This window comes from Carettochelys insculpta, chromosome 20, assembly GCF_033958435.1.
Source record: "Carettochelys insculpta isolate YL-2023 chromosome 20, ASM3395843v1, whole genome shotgun sequence".
Classification (NCBI taxonomy): Eukaryota; Metazoa; Chordata; order Testudines; family Carettochelyidae; genus Carettochelys; species Carettochelys insculpta.
In genome coordinates, this window is record NC_134156.1 from 17,416,962 (window position 1) to 17,435,277 (window position 18,316).

The window sequence follows — 18,316 nt, forward strand, 5'->3', positions numbered from 1 at the left end:
CACCGCTGCCTTCCGCGCTCGCAGCCTCCTAGTCCTGCAACAGCGCCCGGGGGCTGCCTAGCAGAGCAGGTTTCGCAGCCCTCCCGGTGGGAGGGGAGATGGCGCTGTCTGCGTCCCCAGGACATGTTCACAACTGCAGCGCTACGCTGCAAATCTGAGTCCCAGCTCGGCAGCTCTGTGTGTCTGTTTCTCCCCCTTTCAGACTGGCCCGCCTTCCGTTTGCGGGGAGAATCAGTCAGTCCGCGTGTTTTGAAACCTCCCTCTCTTAGGGAGAAAGGTTTCACTGAAGGAGGTTAGTGATGGAGTTTAAAATTAATTCTGAAGCTGGTTAAACCCCCCCATCTTCAATTTTTCCCCTGTGGGACAATCCCTACATTTTCCAGAGGAAGGCGAAAGGCCTCTTTTGTGACAACCAGAAGTCCTGTGGCACCTTATGGGCTAACATATTTTGGAGCATCAGCTTTTGTGGGCAAAGACCTGCTTGGTCAGGTGCATGAGTGGGGGGCAGGCTTCAGAGGAGGATTTAAAGAGAGAGTCTCAGTCCCAGGGAGGGCCACCTGTCTGATACTTGTCCTCTTTTGAGTAGTTCACATCTCTTCCACTCTTTTATAAGGAAATGTATGTTGTGCAGAGAAACAGTGTGTGCCAAGTACCATTTTACATGTGACTTTTAAAGTACAAATCTTGTCCAAGACATGACATCTTTGAATAGTAAAGACCTCTGCTTAGCCACAAACTATGGTATTGGCCAACAGTGATGCGAGCTCCTCCAAACAGCCTGTGAGTGTCCCAGGACCGCCTTGTGGTGACTATGATGGATCAAGTATCAGAGAGGTAGCCATGTTAGTCTGTATCTTTGAGAACAAGAAGTCCTGCGGCACCTTATTGGCTAACATATTTTGGAGCATAAGCTTTCATGGGTGCAGACCCACTTCATCAGATGAAGTGGATTTTTTTCCCATAAAAGCTTATGCTCCAAAATATCTGTTATTCTATAAGGTGCCACAGGACTTCTTGTTGATATGATGGATCCCTCCTTACAATTCTTTCATTAGTTTCTAGGCTGGGACTGTCACATTTGACACACAGGCCTTGTCTGGGGGGAACGAGAGATGCCTACCCTTTCTCTCTAGTGCCATGGCAACCCATACATCTATGTGTGGTTTGTTGTCCCATGTCCTGGCACTACAACCACTTTACAGAGAAGGCTAAGTGTGGTCTACAGCCTCAGATGCATATCCAATTGGTTTTGACTCAGACTGTAGAGGTGCCTTCACAAAGCTCCAGAGGTCCCAAGTTTGCATCCACCTGTGGCCAGTTACACCATGACACAGTGCATCTGCACAGTAACACCCCACAAGGCTGTGCTGAGATTTTGAGGAACTGCAATGGGGTTTTCCCTCTGTGCTGCCATCCCTAGTGGTGACCGTGGGCTAGAGTTGCCAATCCTCCCGGATTCCCTCATGGCTCCAGAAATTAAAGATTAACCCCTAGCTGAAGACTATGCCCTGTGACAAGGCCTCCAGGAAATCAGCCAACCAAAGGTGGGGATGCTCCGCTGACAGGAGCGGGTGGCGTTTTCCTTTTGTTAATTGACTGATGTGAGCGGTGCTGGTGGGACCCCCTAGGACTCCGCAGTGGATCTGGGAGAGGGCTTTGTTTTGGGTGCAGCAGGCTGACCGGGTGATGCTGTGGGAAGCCTTTGGAGGGCTATTCTGCCTGGGCAGCTTGGGGCCTGGAGGCAACCTGCTGATACTGCATTGTGGCGCACCAACACATCACAATAGCGCAGTGTGGCCTGGCCAACAAGCCTGGGGGCACGTCACATCTTTGCCGGGAGGCATCCGAACCGCTTCTCTCCTCAGCGCCCTGTGGCCACCAGGGGGCCACGGCACAGGTTTCTACGCCCCTAGGCGGGACTGAAACAAAATGGCTGCCGCGGGCAGTCGCGCCTTACGTTAGGACCCTCAGCGGCAGAGGGCCTAGATCCCGCCTGATGTCACGTGGCAGCCACGGCGCGGTGCACACTGGGAGGCCCGGGGCTTGGAGGCGGTGGCCGGAGCGAGTGGAGCGGCCATTTTGTGTCTCGGGGAGAGGCCGCTGCCTGCTTCTCGACTTTCTCTAGCTCGGCGGCGCCTCCGCGATGGGCCGGAAGAAGAAGAAGCAGTTGAAGCCCTGGTGCTGATATCCTTTGCCGGAAAACGGGACGGTGCGGGGTGGGGGATGTGAAGGGAAGAGTTCGGCCTGGTCTCTTACCCCCAGCGTCTCCTCACTGTCCCGGAACGGGGCCTAGTCTCCACTCCCGCCCCATCCTCCATTTCCTGGTGGGGATGCGTCGGGCTCTCGCTCTCCCCTTCCACTTTTTTTTTCCCCACCGAGAGGCGGCCTTCGCTGTCTTTCCCGCATCCGCTGTCCTCCCGCCAGGCCTTCTCTGGGAGGCGGCCGGCGCTGCACTTCCCCCCCCCCCCCACGTTCCTTCAACGGGCCCTCGCTCCTGCCCGCCCGTGGTCCCTTCCTGGTAGGCGGCCTGGACTCGGGATTTTCTCCTTTGCGCTCTTTCCCCCCCGCCCCGGACACAGCCTACGCTGCTTGCCGACCGCGGGCGAGAGGTACTTACTTCCTGATACTCCCTGTCCCTAGCTGCATTGAGCTCCTCGCCAGCCTGGGGCAGCGGGTGCGGTGGGGGAATCAGCAGCAAGGTGCTATTGGCTGGAAATGGAGCGGGGAAGAATCACACCTAGAGATGGGAGCAGTAAAATTGCTTCAGAGAAACTTAGAGAGACCTCACCTAGCTTGTGTGCCTAATACAAGAGAGGCCAAACTGGTTCGTGAGCCACCTGGGGCAAGTGTGACTTGTGGGGGATGCCCTGCCTAATTCTCTGCCTTGCAGATTTGAAGGAAAGGGGGTGGGGGGAAGCTGGGGTCACTTTGCAGCAGAATGGTGGGGTAAGGGTTTCTGTCTGGAGGGAGGAGATGCATGCTAGGATTCTAAAGCTCCAGAACCCAACAGGTGCCTCCTGCAGGTCTCATCCCTGACCCTCCACAGGTGTTTCTGCCCTCCAACTTCTCAAGATTGTTTTTTGGGCTTATAAGGTCAGTAAATTTGGCCACGTTGAGTTTAATATCCTGGGGCGGACAGAGCTATGAGACTTGGTGCAAGTCTGGGTGAATAGGGTGGTGTTGGCAATTTTGCCTTAGTCACTAAAGGTTTGCTGCTGCTCTGAAGGCAGCATTAAAGATCAGCTGAATTTACTACAGCTAGAAATACTGAGTCCTAGCCACCTTTTGAATTCATCTTTTGGCTAAAGTCACATGTGATCTGTTTACCTAGCTTTTTCTCCTTTTGCCATTCCTTTAAGATGCTTTATACAATTTTTTTTCTGAAAGTTTTAGAATGTCCTTAATAATATTGAATAGGTATTGCAACAGGGATTTTGATGATGAGAAAATCCTTATACAGCATCAAAAAGCAAAGCACTTTAAATGTCATATATGTCATAAGAAACTATATACAGGACCTGGTTTAGCTATACATTGTATGCAGGTAAGTCTTTTTTTTAAATATAAGTAAATTTTGTTTCATGTTCATTTTGCCCTTAGAGGGATACTGAATTTTAAAAAAATTAAGATTGCTCTTTTGTTACTGCTAGAATCTCAAAACTGTTACAGTTGGCTTTTTTAGGAAGCACTGATGTCTAGCTCCTCTTTCTAATAGAAGAACATACGCTCCTTTTATAAGTTCAGTGGTGTCAGTATTGCTATCACAGATATACACACTACCATATATGTTAGAGGGATCATCGTAGCCTTTCATCCCCACTTCAAGTTGGGGAGGATGTATTACTTGGCTTTAAACCCAGAAGGCAAGTTCCGGAATAGTTTTAATATCTATGTGGATTGTAGTGATCAGGGAAAACTACTCTTCCTAGAAGCTATTCTTGTCTATGTTTACACTGTACCACATTGCTAAAATAATACTGGCATGACTTCATAATGTAGATGTGCTGACCGAAGGGGTTTTCCTTCAGTATAACTGTTCTCCGAATGATAGCAGGGTTCCTGCTAATTTTTTCTATCCATGGGCAGAATGAATTTTTATGTGTACCAAGGCATATTGGGATGTGTACCACTGGCAGAAACATGCTGCTGTCTGCATCTGCTCTGCTAATCGGCTGGGTGGCACCTGAATCTCTCCTTGGGAGGTCACCTAAGTGCTTGCCTTGGAGGAGGACACTGGATGTCAATGGGCAGTCTTCCATTAGTGTAGCTGCATCTTCAGTGGGGGTACATAGGCGTAACTGTGTTGGACAGAGATTTTTTTTTTACATGCCTAATATGTAGCTATGTCAGCCAAACCTCTAACGTAGATACAATTTTTCTTTGTGAGATTGTAATTGCATAAATAGTTCGTGGTACTTAAACTGTGTAATTCTTTAAGCTTAACTGTGACTAAGCTGCAATATCAAAACAAAAAGCAGTCAAGTAGCACTTTAAAGACTAGCAAAATAGTTTATTAGGTGAGCTTTCGTGGGACAGACCCACTTCTTCAGACCATAGCCAGACCAGACCCGACTCAATATTTAAGGCACAGAGAACCAAAAACAGTAAGCAAGGAGAACAAATCAGAAACAGTCCTCCTTGCTTACTGTTTTTGGTTCTCTGTGCCTTAAATATTGAGTCGGGTCTGGTCTGGCTATGGTCTGAAGAAGTGGGTCTGTCCCACGAAAGCTCACCTAATAAACTATTTTGCTAGTCATTAAAGTGCTACTTGACTGCTTTTTGTTTTGATAGTGTATAGACTAGCATGGCTTCCTCTCTGTTCCTAAGCTGCAATAGCTTGTGCCCTTTCATAGAAGCATTCCTTAGTTTAAAAGACTCTTCTGTCCCCAGCAAAGGTACAACTGAATCTCAGTCTTTCCCAAAAAATATTAGATTATTGAGAAATCTGACACAGTAAGAAGTGTTTAATGTGTTATAAATATAATGGACCGTATCACTTAAAATACTTCTATGAATGGATCCGGAAATTGTAGCTGGTTTGGGGACATCATTGCCAGCAGATTTAAGTTACAGATCTTAAAAAAAAAAAAAAAAATAGTTACAAATCTAAACATCTGTGTTTTTCTTATGCATATGAGTTGATCTGACAAATTGGGTAATCTTGACAGAATAATGTGTACGAGTTGACACTGTCTTTAGAATTATGTTAGCAGACACAAAAATCTTAGCATATTTCAGTGAACCTAACTGTTTTGGCTTAGGTGCATAAAGAAACAATAGATGCTGTTCCAAATGCTATTCCTGGAAGAACAGATATTGAACTGGAAATATATGGTATGGAGGGCATTCCAGAAAAAGACATGGATGAAAGGAGAAGGTTACTTGAACAAAAAACTCAGGGTAAACTTGAAATCTGATTACTTATATTGTATCATAATATTAACTAGTTTATGGTACATAATGGCTCCATTTACTGTAAATTATCTATGTGTAAATAATATTTATTGCATAAATTGAATGTCTGTAGTGGTGAGTAAAATGTTATGGTGGGCCTGGTTTGATCCTGAAATGTAGTGTATTTTGGCACTCTCCTTTAAATCATAAAACTGCATTAATTGGGCTTGGTGCTGTGTGAAAAAGTAGATAGTTCAGAAGCAGGATTTCTTTGAAGGCGAATCCTCAGTCGACTGGGTTTTACATTGCCCTTCAGAATTTGATTAGTAGAGTGCTTTGCTTCTTTGTAGTAGTGCAAGTAAGGAATATTATCAGTGATTCTGGCACAGATAGAGCAGTTGGTGTATTTTGTAACTGTTTTTGGTTGGTTTTGCTGGCCATTTAAATGACTTCAGGTTGAATCCCCGTAATCCAGCAACATTCCTTGTCTGGCATTGCCAGTGATCCCAGAGATACTCCATGGTTGGAGCACTCATGGTGAAAAATAAGATGGTGCCATGAGTACTAGGAGACCAGGGAAGAGAGGAGCTGGCAGTGGGAGTGGATCCCTGGTGCCTGAGGAACTGGCAGTGGAGCCCCAGCTGGCCATAGGGGAGGGAAGTCTCGGTTTTTTGCCCTGTTTTACTAACTCATTTACACAAATAACATGAGGGAAGCAGTTTTATGTGCAATTTAGTTTTCCTTCATAAAATGCATAGTTGCCAGTTACTGGCAGGGTCATTTGAAATTTAAAATTGGAACTAGTAGGCAGTAGAGGAAATCCTGTTCTCTTAAATTGTGTGGATTTGTATTTTAATCTGACAGTGTTAATTATATTTCTTTAGCAGAGAGCCAGAAGAAGAAGCAACAAGATGATTCTGATGAGTATGATGATGATGAATCTGCAGCCTCAACCTCATTTCAGCCACAACCAGTACAACCACAGCAGGGATACATGCCCCCAATGGCACAGCCAGGATTGCCTCCTGTGCAGGGTGCACCGGGAATGCCACCAGGTAAGAGAGGCTTTTAAAGCTAGGCTACATCTACCCTAAGCAAAGTAAGTGGACCACAGGTATGTGTTTCTAGCTACACTATTGCTGTAGCTAGAATAAACCTATCTGCGCTTGGCTTGGCTGTTCCTATGGAACAAGAAACTCTCCTATCAACTTCTCGAACTCCTCGTGTCTTGCAAGTGCAGAGATCGGCTGTGACCCATGAGAGGCTGATTTTGCGCATCTCTACTAGAGCTGCAAAATCGAACCCCGAAAGATTGACCCTGAGCAGGTGGCTCTTCTGGGCTAGTGTAGACATAACCCCAGACATGAAAAATCCAAATAACATCTAGGCTATGTCTACACTAGCACCCCCCTTTCGAAAGGGGATGCTAAGGAGACATTTCAGGATATGCTAATGAGGTGCTGCATAATGGCAGCTGTGGCACTTCGAAAGTGCCGCTTTCAATCGCACACAGCTCATCTACATGGGGTCCTTTTCGAAAGGACCCTGCATGCTTCAAAATCCTCTTATTTCTATTTGGTTTTAGGAAAGGGGGTGCTAGTGTAGACATAGCCCTGTTGAGTTACTACTTTGATGCCTGGATCATGGTCTGTCACCCTCCAACATTTTTACATGTGGCAGTACAACTCGTGACTGATGCTTAAGCTCATAACATCTTCCTTCTTGAAAAAAAATATAATGTTAAGAAAGGGCTCAGTGGTGATGGGACTGCTTAGTAGTGGTACCAATCAAGGAAAAATAATTATAACGCCACCTTTCTGGTTTAGCTTCAGGCTGGCTACTGCCTCAGTTTCCCCTTCAGTTGCTGGGCCAGTTACCTCTCTGCTGTTCTCCCAGCCTTCCTGAGAAGGGCTTGCTGCGACTCCCATAGTCCTTCAGGCCCATCTTCCAAAGCACTGTTTCATTAGTTCAAATGTAATTTACAAGGTCACACGCAGTCAGTGTAGTATGCTAGGACCCAGATGACTTTCATTCTGCTCCCCGTCTGTCTATTCCAGAGTAGTCTCAGGAGCCAAACTTCTTCCTGCAGTCCACATTCATCTGAGCCCTTTCAGCCTTTGCAGAAAACACCTATCACCACCTCAGCTGAGTCTGATCAGTTGAACAGGACAGGTTGGCTCCTAGCCGTTATGTGGGCATGCTACTGAGTTACAAATCTGTGAATGTGAGAAAGTAAATGCCATTGGTAGACTATCCTGTCATTAAATAAAAAAACTTTTTTATTACAGGTAACTCATTAACAAACCTCTACAAATGGTAGCCATAAAGTGATTAATTTTGCCTCTGTAGTCACATAAAAGATTGAAATTCCATTTTAATATGACCAGATGTCATCTTCACATATAATCATATCCCTTTTGTAGACCCTTATGCATCTATAATTTGGTCATAATTTTGCACCTCTTTTCCATAGAAAGGGCTTGGTTATCTACACTGCTACTCTTGACACTGTTGCTTTTATGACTCAGCATGTTGCAGCCCAGCTACTACATACATTGACTTTGTTCTGACATTAAGGCCGTGTCTACACATGCCCCAAACTTTGAAATGGGCACGCAAATGGCCATTTCAGAGTTTACTAATGAAGTGCTGGAATCAATATTCAGCGCTTCATTAGCATGCGGGCGGCAGCGGCGCTTCGAAATTGACACGGCTTGCCGCTGCGCGTCTCATCCAGACGGGGCTCTGGGAATAAGGGGACTTCGAAGTAGGCGGGGTCCTTTCGAAAAGGAGCCCCATCTGGACAAGACATGTGGTGGCAAGCCGCGTCAATTTCGAAGTGCCGCTGCTGCCCGCATGCTAATGAAGCACTGAATATGCATTTCAGCGCTTCATTAGTAAACTTTGAAATGGCCATTTCGAAGTTTGGGGCACGTGTAGATGTAGCCCAACAGATGAACATGACTACATCTGCTATATTGGAGAAGCTTTCATTAATGTGTCCTGGTACCATTTAAAAATTCCTGTGTGAATGGAAACTGACATTTAGAAGGGAGTTGCTCAGTCAGGGAGAGAAGATACCTTACCTTACAGAGAGAGCATAGTATGTTTATGCTTAGACCACTAGCCTAGAACCTGAGGACACTTGGGCTCCATTTCCTGCTCTGACGCACACTCTCTCTCCCTCCCTCCCTCCCCCCCCCCCCCCCCCCCCCGCGTGGGGACCGTCATTAGCCTTACTGTGCCTCCATTTGCCATCTGTAAATGGAGATATTTCCCTGCCTCACAGGAGTATTATGAGGAGAATTATGTTTAAGTCGAGTGAGTGTTTTGCAATCTACTGATGAAATTTACATATAGACGATTGAGGTATTACTACCTTTAGGTTGGTTACGTTTCTTTCAAAATGCCAAATGGTGTCTAAACTTATATCAAGGGGTAAGAGTCTTTTATTTATTAGTGATAGATCAATTTTCTTATCACGTCCAAATGTATTGATGACACCTGCCCATCTTTGACAAGTCATACAGAATACATTTTCCAGCAGTGTTGAAAAGGATTTTTCTCTGAAGCACATACAGCAATAGTTGATCCAGTCTTGTTTGTCTGAAGTCTCATAGTGATTACATCTGTTGCCCATCTAAAAATTATACTTTCAATTTAAAGGTATACCACCCTTGATGGCTGGTGTTCCACCAATGATGCCAGGAATGCCTCCAGTTATGCCAGGAATTCCCCCCGGGTGAGTAAAAGATAGGTCAAGTGATTTAGCACTATGTTCATGCAGTGTTTTTGCACACTAGCAACTTCCTCTCTAAATCTGTCATTGGTGGCTTTGAACTGTGTTAGGAAAAAATCCAAATGTCAGTAGACCTTTAGAAGTGTTTATAAACTTGTGTTAATTTTAAAGTTAACATAGGGCCTGGAGGGCTGTACACCAACATCAGAATGTCAGTACAGTTTATCAAGGTGTACACAAATGTGATGCTGTCATTCCTCTTCTCCCCTGCTCCCAGATTAATATAATTGGATGTGAAATCTTGCCTTGCTAGCTTAAACCCTTCGGTAACCCTATTGTGAAAATCTATGTGCTGTGCATGTACACTGTTGCATTAGTTTCTCTTATTCTCATCTGTTGTGGATCCAACAAGGAATAAGCATCTCAGTTTAAGATATTGTTAAATGAGATACACACAGACCAGTTCTGGAGTGTGCAGATGAGTTTTCAAGCTGTTAGGGTGTTACATGTCAACCACATTATCACAGTGTGTTTGGAAGATCGCAGTTAGATTTTTTTTTTTTTTTTTTTTGGTCATGCATTTTCACAGATTACATCAACAGAAAGTACATGCAGTCATTTTGCGGTGAAAATGTAATCATTTAAATAATAATGTAATTTAGGTACTTCCATTATGCCATTTTAGATCCAATGACACAGCTCATTGAGCCCCTCTCATTCAGTATCTGTCATGTAATTTTGTGTGTTGTATATTGCACAGTTTGAGGTTTTTCTTGTTGAGAATAATTAGAGATCCATAAGATTTAGGGGATAACCTTGCAATAACTCTTGTTTCCTACTTCACCTTTCATTTTGGAACAGTCTGTAACTTTATTTGGTCACTTCCTGTGAGAAGGTGGGAGTAACTTTTGTTTAATGAAATTATTGGGTAAGGATCCATTTTTATAGATATTTTTTTGAAACAACCTGCTTGACATATTATAAAATTTTTGAATTCCAAAGAACTGTGGTGGTAAATCTTATTACTGCAGATGCGTTCTAGATGGGTTTTTCTTTTTTCTTTTGTTGTTTGGCTTTGAAATTTATAGCTTAAAGGATTTCATTCAGATTTATAGCTTGAAGGATTTCATTCTGCTATCAGGACATTACTGGGTTTTAGTCTGAATAGCACTTAAAGTTCATTGTCAAATTTTAATCTAGAGCTATGCCATGCCGTATAGTAAAAACTGTAATTTGCCAAAGGAACTGCACTAATCTGTCAAACCATTGCAGCCTTACAGATTAAGGTTACAACTTTATTATTAATAGTTTAAAGCTTAACCATCCAAAACCAGTTTCCACTTATCAGGATAAATAAGACTAGCCTTGGTCTATAAAATAGTTTTGTTCTGATTTACTGTATTTTAGCCCTGTTCTTTTCAGATAAGAAAAAGTCTGTTTCATAATGTAATACTTTGTGGTGTACGTGCATCTTCATGGTGACAGTGAGAGGGCCTCCCTCATCCAAGAGTTTCTGAGAGAATCTTTTGAAGAGCTGGGTGGGGGCCTTCACTACTTTCCCTAGCCTGGTTACAGGTGATTCTAGCTTAAGAACCATCATATGGTATCTTGTGGACACCTTGCTCCTTATTAAATAACTTTCCTTTGAGAACTAAATTGCTTATCTTCAAAAGTAAAGCAAGCTGGTATTTAATGTGTCTTTAGTTTATTTTAAAGCAGTTTAGCAGCTACAAATAGGAGCTAATGGGATACCAGTGTTTAGCCTTAGGGTATGTCTGCACTACGATATAAAGTTGAATTTCGAACACTGGATTTTACAAAGTCTAAGTTGAGTGTTTGCACTTGCGCACCAAATCAACTTAGTGCACCCCCACTAATCACTTAAAATTCAACTGTTGCATTGTAGGAACCTATCGCACAGTTCCATGAGCCCCATTGCATTCTGCACTTTTTTGCTGCTGTATTATGGGGAAAAAATCCCCACAAGTGGTTGTGGGAGCGTGATGTCATCTTCCTGCACTGCATTGCCCTAAAACAAATGGCCGTTTTTTGGAAGTCTTTCCCCAAAGGAAGATTGTTTGAGTCATCTCAGTCATGGACCTTTTAACCAAATATACCATGATAAGCACCCACTTTCATCTTCCCAGAGTGCATTGCCCTCATTACCCTCTCTTTGAAGCCAAACGGCCAATTTTCAGAAGGAAAAGTGGTGAATCCCAAAGAGCATTGGTGTCCAGTGGTTAGCATCACTCAGAAGAAGAAAAGGAAAGACAGTGCCTCGCTTTCTAGTGGTTAGTCTCCCTCCCCCTGTTGAAAACCACTGCTGGCTTTCCCTCTTCCAGCTGTGTCATGCTAACAGAAACCTCACTGGTCCCCTGGGGAAAGAACATCAATGTGGTCAGTACTGAAGTGGATTGGTAAAGACGCTCAGGCTATAAAAACCTATGAGCCTTTTCCTCTTCTGACAGTGCCATGCTAAGAGGAACCTCACTGGTCTACCTGAGGAAAGAACAGCTGTACGTTTTCTGGGTTCTGTATGGCTGTGCACCTCTGTTCCCCCGCCTCAAGGAATATTCTGCCTGCAAATAACAATGATGCCTTTCCCCATTCTGACTGTGCCATGCTAACAGGAACCCCATTGGTCCCCTGGGGAAAGAAAACCAATGTGCACAGCAGCCGAGCAGATTGACAAAAGTGCGCAGGCTACAATTATCTCTGAGAATTTGTGCAGCAAACAGGACACTGCAGAAACTGTGGGGCTCCCCCAAGCCACACACGTTGGGAAGCCAAGTGTAAGGGGCCAGCCACCAGTCCTGGCTCTCAGTGTTCTGTGTTATTTAGCTCTAATAACCAGCTTGATTTCAAGATGATTGTCTCTTTACACCTTGTTCAGGGTTAGACTCTCATTTATATTCTCCTGGAGTCTTAAAAAATGAGTAGCGTTACAGCATGATTTAAACAAATTTTCTCATGCATTTTGTTAGCAGGGTTCTAATAAACAGTAGACCCCAGACTTACATTATTTCGATTTATGCATTTCTTACAATAACACAAGTCAAAATCATGAGTGGCGGGGAATCAGGAGCCAGGCTGTTGCCTGGTTCCCTGGCTCCCAGAAGTGAAGGGGAGCCAGGATGCTGCCAGGTTCCTGGCTCCCTGTTGTCCATGGGAGCAGGGAGCCAAGCTTAGCCAGGACCAGGGTACCTGAAGGCAGCAGGGCTGCTCCCTAACCTGGTGCCGGCTTGCACGAAATGTGCCTTATGCATGGTTGCCCAGGAACGCACAACCTACGCGTAAGTCGGGGGTCTGCTCTAGTTTAGTGATATGCTTCATATACAGTTTATTAATAGCCCAGTTACATTGAAACTGATCCAACTGGCTGAAAGGGGCGTGCTGGAGCTCCCTTTAATGGAGAGACTCTACGTGACAGACAGATAAAAATCTGATTGTCACCTTAAGGAACTGAATCCTATGTAGAAGAGAAATATTTTCCTGTTTGAGAGTGGAACCTCTAACATTGGGGAATGATTTATCTACTGAGAGACAAAACAACTAGAATTTCTATATCTGTGGAAATCTAGGTTACTTGCAACACCTTTAGCTTAATATTATTAATGCTCTCAGGAGATCAGTAGTATTCATATTAATATTTATTTTATATTTTCATAGGATGATGCCAATGGGTGGGATGATGCCTCCTGGGCCAGGAATACCACCTCTTATGCCTGGTATGCCACCAGGTAGGTCAGTGATGTCGAACTCATACTGTGGTGAGCTAAATATCTTTTATTTAACTTGGGGCTTCTGGGTTAATATGATTAAAAATTGGTTTATGTACTACACGGTTCCTAGTGTACATCTCTGTAGAATTCAGTAGTTGATTTTCACAAAGATAAAGGGTAGAACGTGGTGTCATAGTAGTATTTTGAATTAGTACACTTATTTATTGGGAGGGAGAATATGGAGAGTAGCTTTTTCTTTTTCATTGCCTTTCTCTACCCTACAACACTCTTCTTTTGACCCTTTCTCTCACTCTGAATTTTTCTCTCTTCTAGTTGCATCTCTTCCCACTTCCTATTTTTTTTTAATTTTGTTTTCCTCAGCTTCAATAGAGACCAAATTTGAGCAAGTTTAATAATTAGAATTTGGCTTTCCCCTGTAGCCCATAGGTACGTGGAAAGCATTTCCTAAGGAAGGTTCTGCATCACTAAACACTTTTAAACACTAAGGCTACGTCTATGCAGCAGCCTAAACTCAAAATAAGACATGTAGTTTGTACTATGCTAATTGCATATCTTATTTCAAAATAGACTATTTTGGCAATTTGAAGCTGTCAAAATAATGCACTGTTTTGAAGCATCCCTTACTCCTTTTGCAACGAAGAGTACAGGGTGCTCAAATAGCGCACCCAGTATTTCGAAAAATATTTCAAAATAACAGTCAAGTTTCAAAGACATGGAGTAGCTACTTTGGGATACCTAGATATCCCAAAATAGCTCTGCTTTGTAGACAGAGCCATAGGTAGCTGTGAAAAGCAGCTGTCTGGGATGGTAGGATCCTAGCTGAAATTGGAGCAGTTTTTAACTAACTTGCAGTCCATCTGCTTAGGCTAGAACAGTGCTTTTGAAACTGTTTCACAGAACACTGGTGTTTATGTGAATAACTTGCAGGTGTGTCATGAACATTTGGAAAAATACTTATGGTATATATTTTGTTATTAAAACCAGATACAATGTTACTGCTTGTTACTTTTATGATACCTGATGAAATTACTTCGTTTTTGTTTTGCTGTACGTTGCTGTTTGTTTTTGGTCTGATAACAGTTTTGGTTTTTTGGCTGAAGAAAATTTTTGTAGGTGTTCTGCATAAAAAAATTATTTGCTGTTTCTTGGTCTCAAACTTCACTGAGCTAGAAGATTCATATCCATTAGTATTGGGGGTAGCTGTGTTAGTCTGTATCCGCAAAAACAATGAGAAGTCCTGTGACACCTTGTAGACTAACAGATTTTTTGGAGCATAAACTTTTGTGGGCAAAGACCCGCTTCCTCAGATGAATTAGGGAGATTGTATAAAATAACTTTATTCTTGTCTGGGGAGACTGTATTACAGTATGCTTGCGGCAAGCAGTTTGTCTTATTTGGAGACGCTTTATTGTTTTTGCACAGCGGTTTTTCTCCAGACTTTTTGGTTTAGGTGATTGCGTATTTTAATGCATTTCTTTGTATTGAAGTGTTGCTTTATGGTAAATCGTAAGATTGTATAAACTGCTACATCTTGTTTACTTGTAACTAGTATTGTGGGCATCTGTTAACGGTAGTAAACATTTTAGGAGAAACTTCGTGGCAGCCACGCATCCAGAAGTAATTTGGCTGAAACTTATTTTTTTCTTTTTTTCTAAGTGTTGCAAGTGAATTAAGTTGCACCATTGACAGGTCTTGTATGGGGTGCCCAACCTTTTTTCATCGGGATCCAGGTGGCAAATTTTACATGTTACAGAGGCCGAACACAATGCAGCCCCAAACTGTTTCCCCCCTCCCGGCAGCCCCAAGCTGCCTCCAGGTTTAACACCCCCCACACCCCATTCCCTGCAATCCCACACTGCCCCCAGGCTTAAAACACATGCGCACTCGCATGCATGAGGCCAGGCACCCCACCCCTGGTGACCCACTGGAGTTCTGAGAGCCTCACCATGCTGAGTTGCCCTGGGAGCTGCACCACACCTTTTCCAGATTAAAAGTCTCCATGGGCTAGATTCTGGCCTATGGGCCATGTGTTGGACACCCCTGGTCTTGAACATTTAGTATGTCTACCATAAGGAGAATTGCACTTCTGTTTGTCTTACTTGATGTTTTAATAACCTTAATATTAAGGCTGTTGATTAAATGCAGTTAAATCATGCAGTTAACTCAAAAAATTATTCACAATCAAATTAATCGCATATGTTCACTGTAAAATTGATAGAAATAATATTTTTCAGTTTACCTCATACAAGTTTTCTGGCACAATCTTTCTCATAGAAGTGTAAGAAAAAGTGTAGTGGGTTTTTTAGTTACATAACCACTCAAAACAAGGTAGGACTTTAACACTTACATGTCCATTCAGGCCTACTTCTTGTTCTTTCAACAGCTAAGACAAGCAAGCTTGTCTAAGTTGATGGGCAATACCACTGCCAGCTTCTTATTCACAATTTCACTAGAAAGTGATGGGCATTTGCATGGTGCTTCCATAGCTGGCATTGCATGGTAACTACATGCCTGATATGCTAAACGTTTGTGTGCCTCGTTATGCTTCCACGGCCATTCCAGAGTACGTTCTTTCATGGCAATGATACTTGTTTTAAAAAAAAAAGTGTTTAAATTTGTGACTGAGCTCCTTAAAGGGAGAAGTATATGTCCCCTGCACTGTTATGCCCACATTCTGCCATGCGGGTTCAGGTGATGACTCAGCACATTTGTTTTAAAAAATGATTTCACAGCTGTTTTGACGAAACACAAAGAAGATACCAGTGTGTGTGAGATTTCTAAAATAGTTACACCATCTGACCCAAGGTTTAAGATTCTGAAGTGCTGTCCACAGTCTGAGAAGGATGAGGTGTAGACGATGCTTTCGTAAGTCTTAAAAGAATAGTACTTTAATTTGGAAGCTATGGAACCCACACCACCCAGAAAAAAAAAAAAGAGGACCATGTGCTGATTGTATCTGACTCAGAGAATGAAACTGTAGATGTCAGTCCACACTGCTTTGGATCATTATCAAGCAGAACCCATCGTCGGCATGGAAATGTCCTTTGGAATGGTGCTTAAACCAAGAAAGGGACATACGAATTTATAAATACCTCGTAATGCTAGCTACAACTGTGCCATGTGAATGCCTTTTCTCATATTCAGGTGACGTTGTGAACAAAAGGGGTTGAAGGTTTTCCTTCTCTCAAAATTGAATCTAATTTTAAGGTGGATGTGATAAACCTTCGGTCTGCAAATGTAAATAAGCTAGTTTGAGTGATTTTTTTTTTTTTTTTCCTGAAAAAGAAGTAGAACTGACTGACTGGACTAGAAGGCTCTAGAGTATTACACTGGTCAATTTTTTAATGCGGTTCTTTTTTGTACATAATTCTATACTTGTAAGTTCAACTTTCATGGTAAAGATATTGCACTACAATACTTCTGAGGTGAATAAAAACTATATTTTTGTTTTTACAGTGCAAATATTTATAATCAAAAATAAATGTAAAGTGAGCAAAGTATGCTTTGCTTTTGTATTTTAATTGCATATTTGAAAATATAGACAACAGCCAGAAATATTTAAAATTAATGTGTTATTATTTAATAGTGCAGGTAATCATGCAGTTAATCATAATTATTTAATTACCTGACATCCCTACTTAATATCAACTTAGTCTGTAATGTTGATTCTCCAAAGGATCCTATAGAGCAATCAGTCACAGCCTGATTTTAGTTTGTGGGTTGCTGTTGGTCTCATAAGTAGGGTGACCATGCGAAAAAGAGGACATACCTGAGAGGAAATGTATCTGTATCAGTAGCTACCAACGTACATTTAATTAATGTTGTTTGAGAGAGAGGGAGTGAGTGTAGTACATTAATACAATGCAAGTTAGTAAATACTGAAACCCTCCCTCTCGGGTGTCCTCTTTTTGAAAGGTAAAATATGGTACCCCTATCATAAGTCCAGCGTCCACTACTGACAGTTTGCCCTGGCTTTGTAGTGCCCTTATCACACAGTTGGCAGGTTAGGGAATAAGATTTACTTAGTCAATCTTACACAGGTTCTCTGAGTTGCATGTGGAGTTAAATGGAAAGAACTTGTGGGTGCAGAACATATCGAAGCGCCCATCTGTACTTTTCCTTTCTCTCAAAATTGAATCTGTAATTTTAAGGTGGATGTGATAAAACTTCAGTCTTTGTCATAAATGTGGTCATTTTTACTATATAAACATATATGTTTAATTTGTGACTCTATACAATCTCTACAAGTTGATAAAATGTAAATTGACATTACAGACTTATCTGTCAAAACTATAACAAAAATTAATGTTTTAAAACATTCTGAAATAGTGTACTTAGAAGGAATATTTCTCTTCACCTGTTTGAAATTTTATTACAAATTCTTGCTTGTTTTGATAGGTATGCCACCACCTGTTGGTCCTCGTCCTGGTATGCCTCCCATGACACAAGCCCAGCCTGTGACAGCACCAGGCATTCTTAATAGACCACCAGCTCCTGCTGTAGCAGCACCCACCCCACAGCCTCCAGTTACAAAACCACTTTTCCCCAGTGCAGGACAGGTAAGGTGACTTTTAGGAGACTCTGGAATGCTAACTACCAAGTCTTGTCCCTCACAGTGGACAAGTGCACCGTTGCACATTGTGACTGTTAGTACTGTTCATTGAAGATATGACGAAAGTAATTGGTAAAGCATCTCGTCTGTTTAGGCTCTTTATTGTAATGCAGTTTAACACTAGGATTTTTATTCACTTTTTATTTTCCTTGTCTCCAGTGTCGTATAGCAACCCAGGAACTAGGTATAGCTTTTATCAGCAGGTGACGAGCAGTGGGAAGAAAGCTCTCTGGCATTGCTTTGGTTATGGAGGGAAGTGATTGCCTGATTATCTTTGTACATCAGCACATATGAGGTTCTGACTTCTCAGAACATCCATTGAAATGCACAAGGCACAAGTCTGGTCATCTGATCTCTGGATAGCAAGCTGCCGCCATCTAGTAGCAGATCAAAAAGTTAAGATTGCAAAGATGCCTTGGGCTTCATTTAATTTTTTCAAACTGGAGTAAAACTTTGACTATATTTGAACAAGAAAGCATTATTGCTAGTGTAATGTAAAGCAGAAGGCAGTAATGCTTTAACTTTGAATCATATGCTCACTTTAATTTTTTGGGGTAAAAAGTGGGAGTTCAGAGTTCCTTATAATGAGTGTTTTGGGTTTTTTTTGTTTGAGGCTTGTGACCATTACCATTTGATTGCATTTGTTGTAAATGAATACGTACATCCTTAATTCTTTACTTCTGTTCAAGTATGTTGCAGAAATTTTCACGTCCTTTTTACATTTTGGACTTCTACAGGGGAGGTTATCATTTACAAAAATTCAGTCTCTTGGATAAGAGATCCTTCCATTTGGATATTTAACACCCATTTGTTTGGAGACTGTTCACT

At 42.5% G+C, this 18,316-nt stretch overlaps 1 protein-coding gene across 14 annotated transcripts in view; it reads left to right on the forward strand.

Annotated features, from left to right (window-relative positions):
• Positions 1-2,036: 2,036 nt before the first annotated feature.
• Positions 2,037-18,316, forward strand: part of ZNF207 (zinc finger protein 207) — a 32,123-nt gene continuing 15,843 nt past the window's right edge. For 12 of the 14 annotated variants that reach the window (XR_012648291.1, XR_012648284.1, XR_012648285.1 and 9 more), the window contains exons 1-7: positions 2,037-2,183; positions 3,417-3,544; positions 5,262-5,400; positions 6,279-6,449; positions 9,061-9,136; positions 12,803-12,903; positions 17,275-17,435. Coding sequence is in view for 5 of the 14 variants with exons in the window: in XM_075014927.1 (XP_074871028.1) it covers positions 2,144-2,183; positions 3,417-3,544; positions 5,262-5,400; positions 6,279-6,449; positions 9,061-9,136; positions 12,803-12,903; positions 17,275-17,435 (816 nt within the window). In the remaining 9 variants the exon portion in view is untranslated. The remainder of the gene's footprint in view (positions 2,184-3,416; positions 3,545-5,261; positions 5,401-6,278; positions 6,450-9,060; positions 9,137-12,802; positions 12,904-17,274; positions 17,436-18,316) is intronic. The other 2 variants (XM_075014929.1, XM_075014931.1) reach the window with 1 other exon arrangement.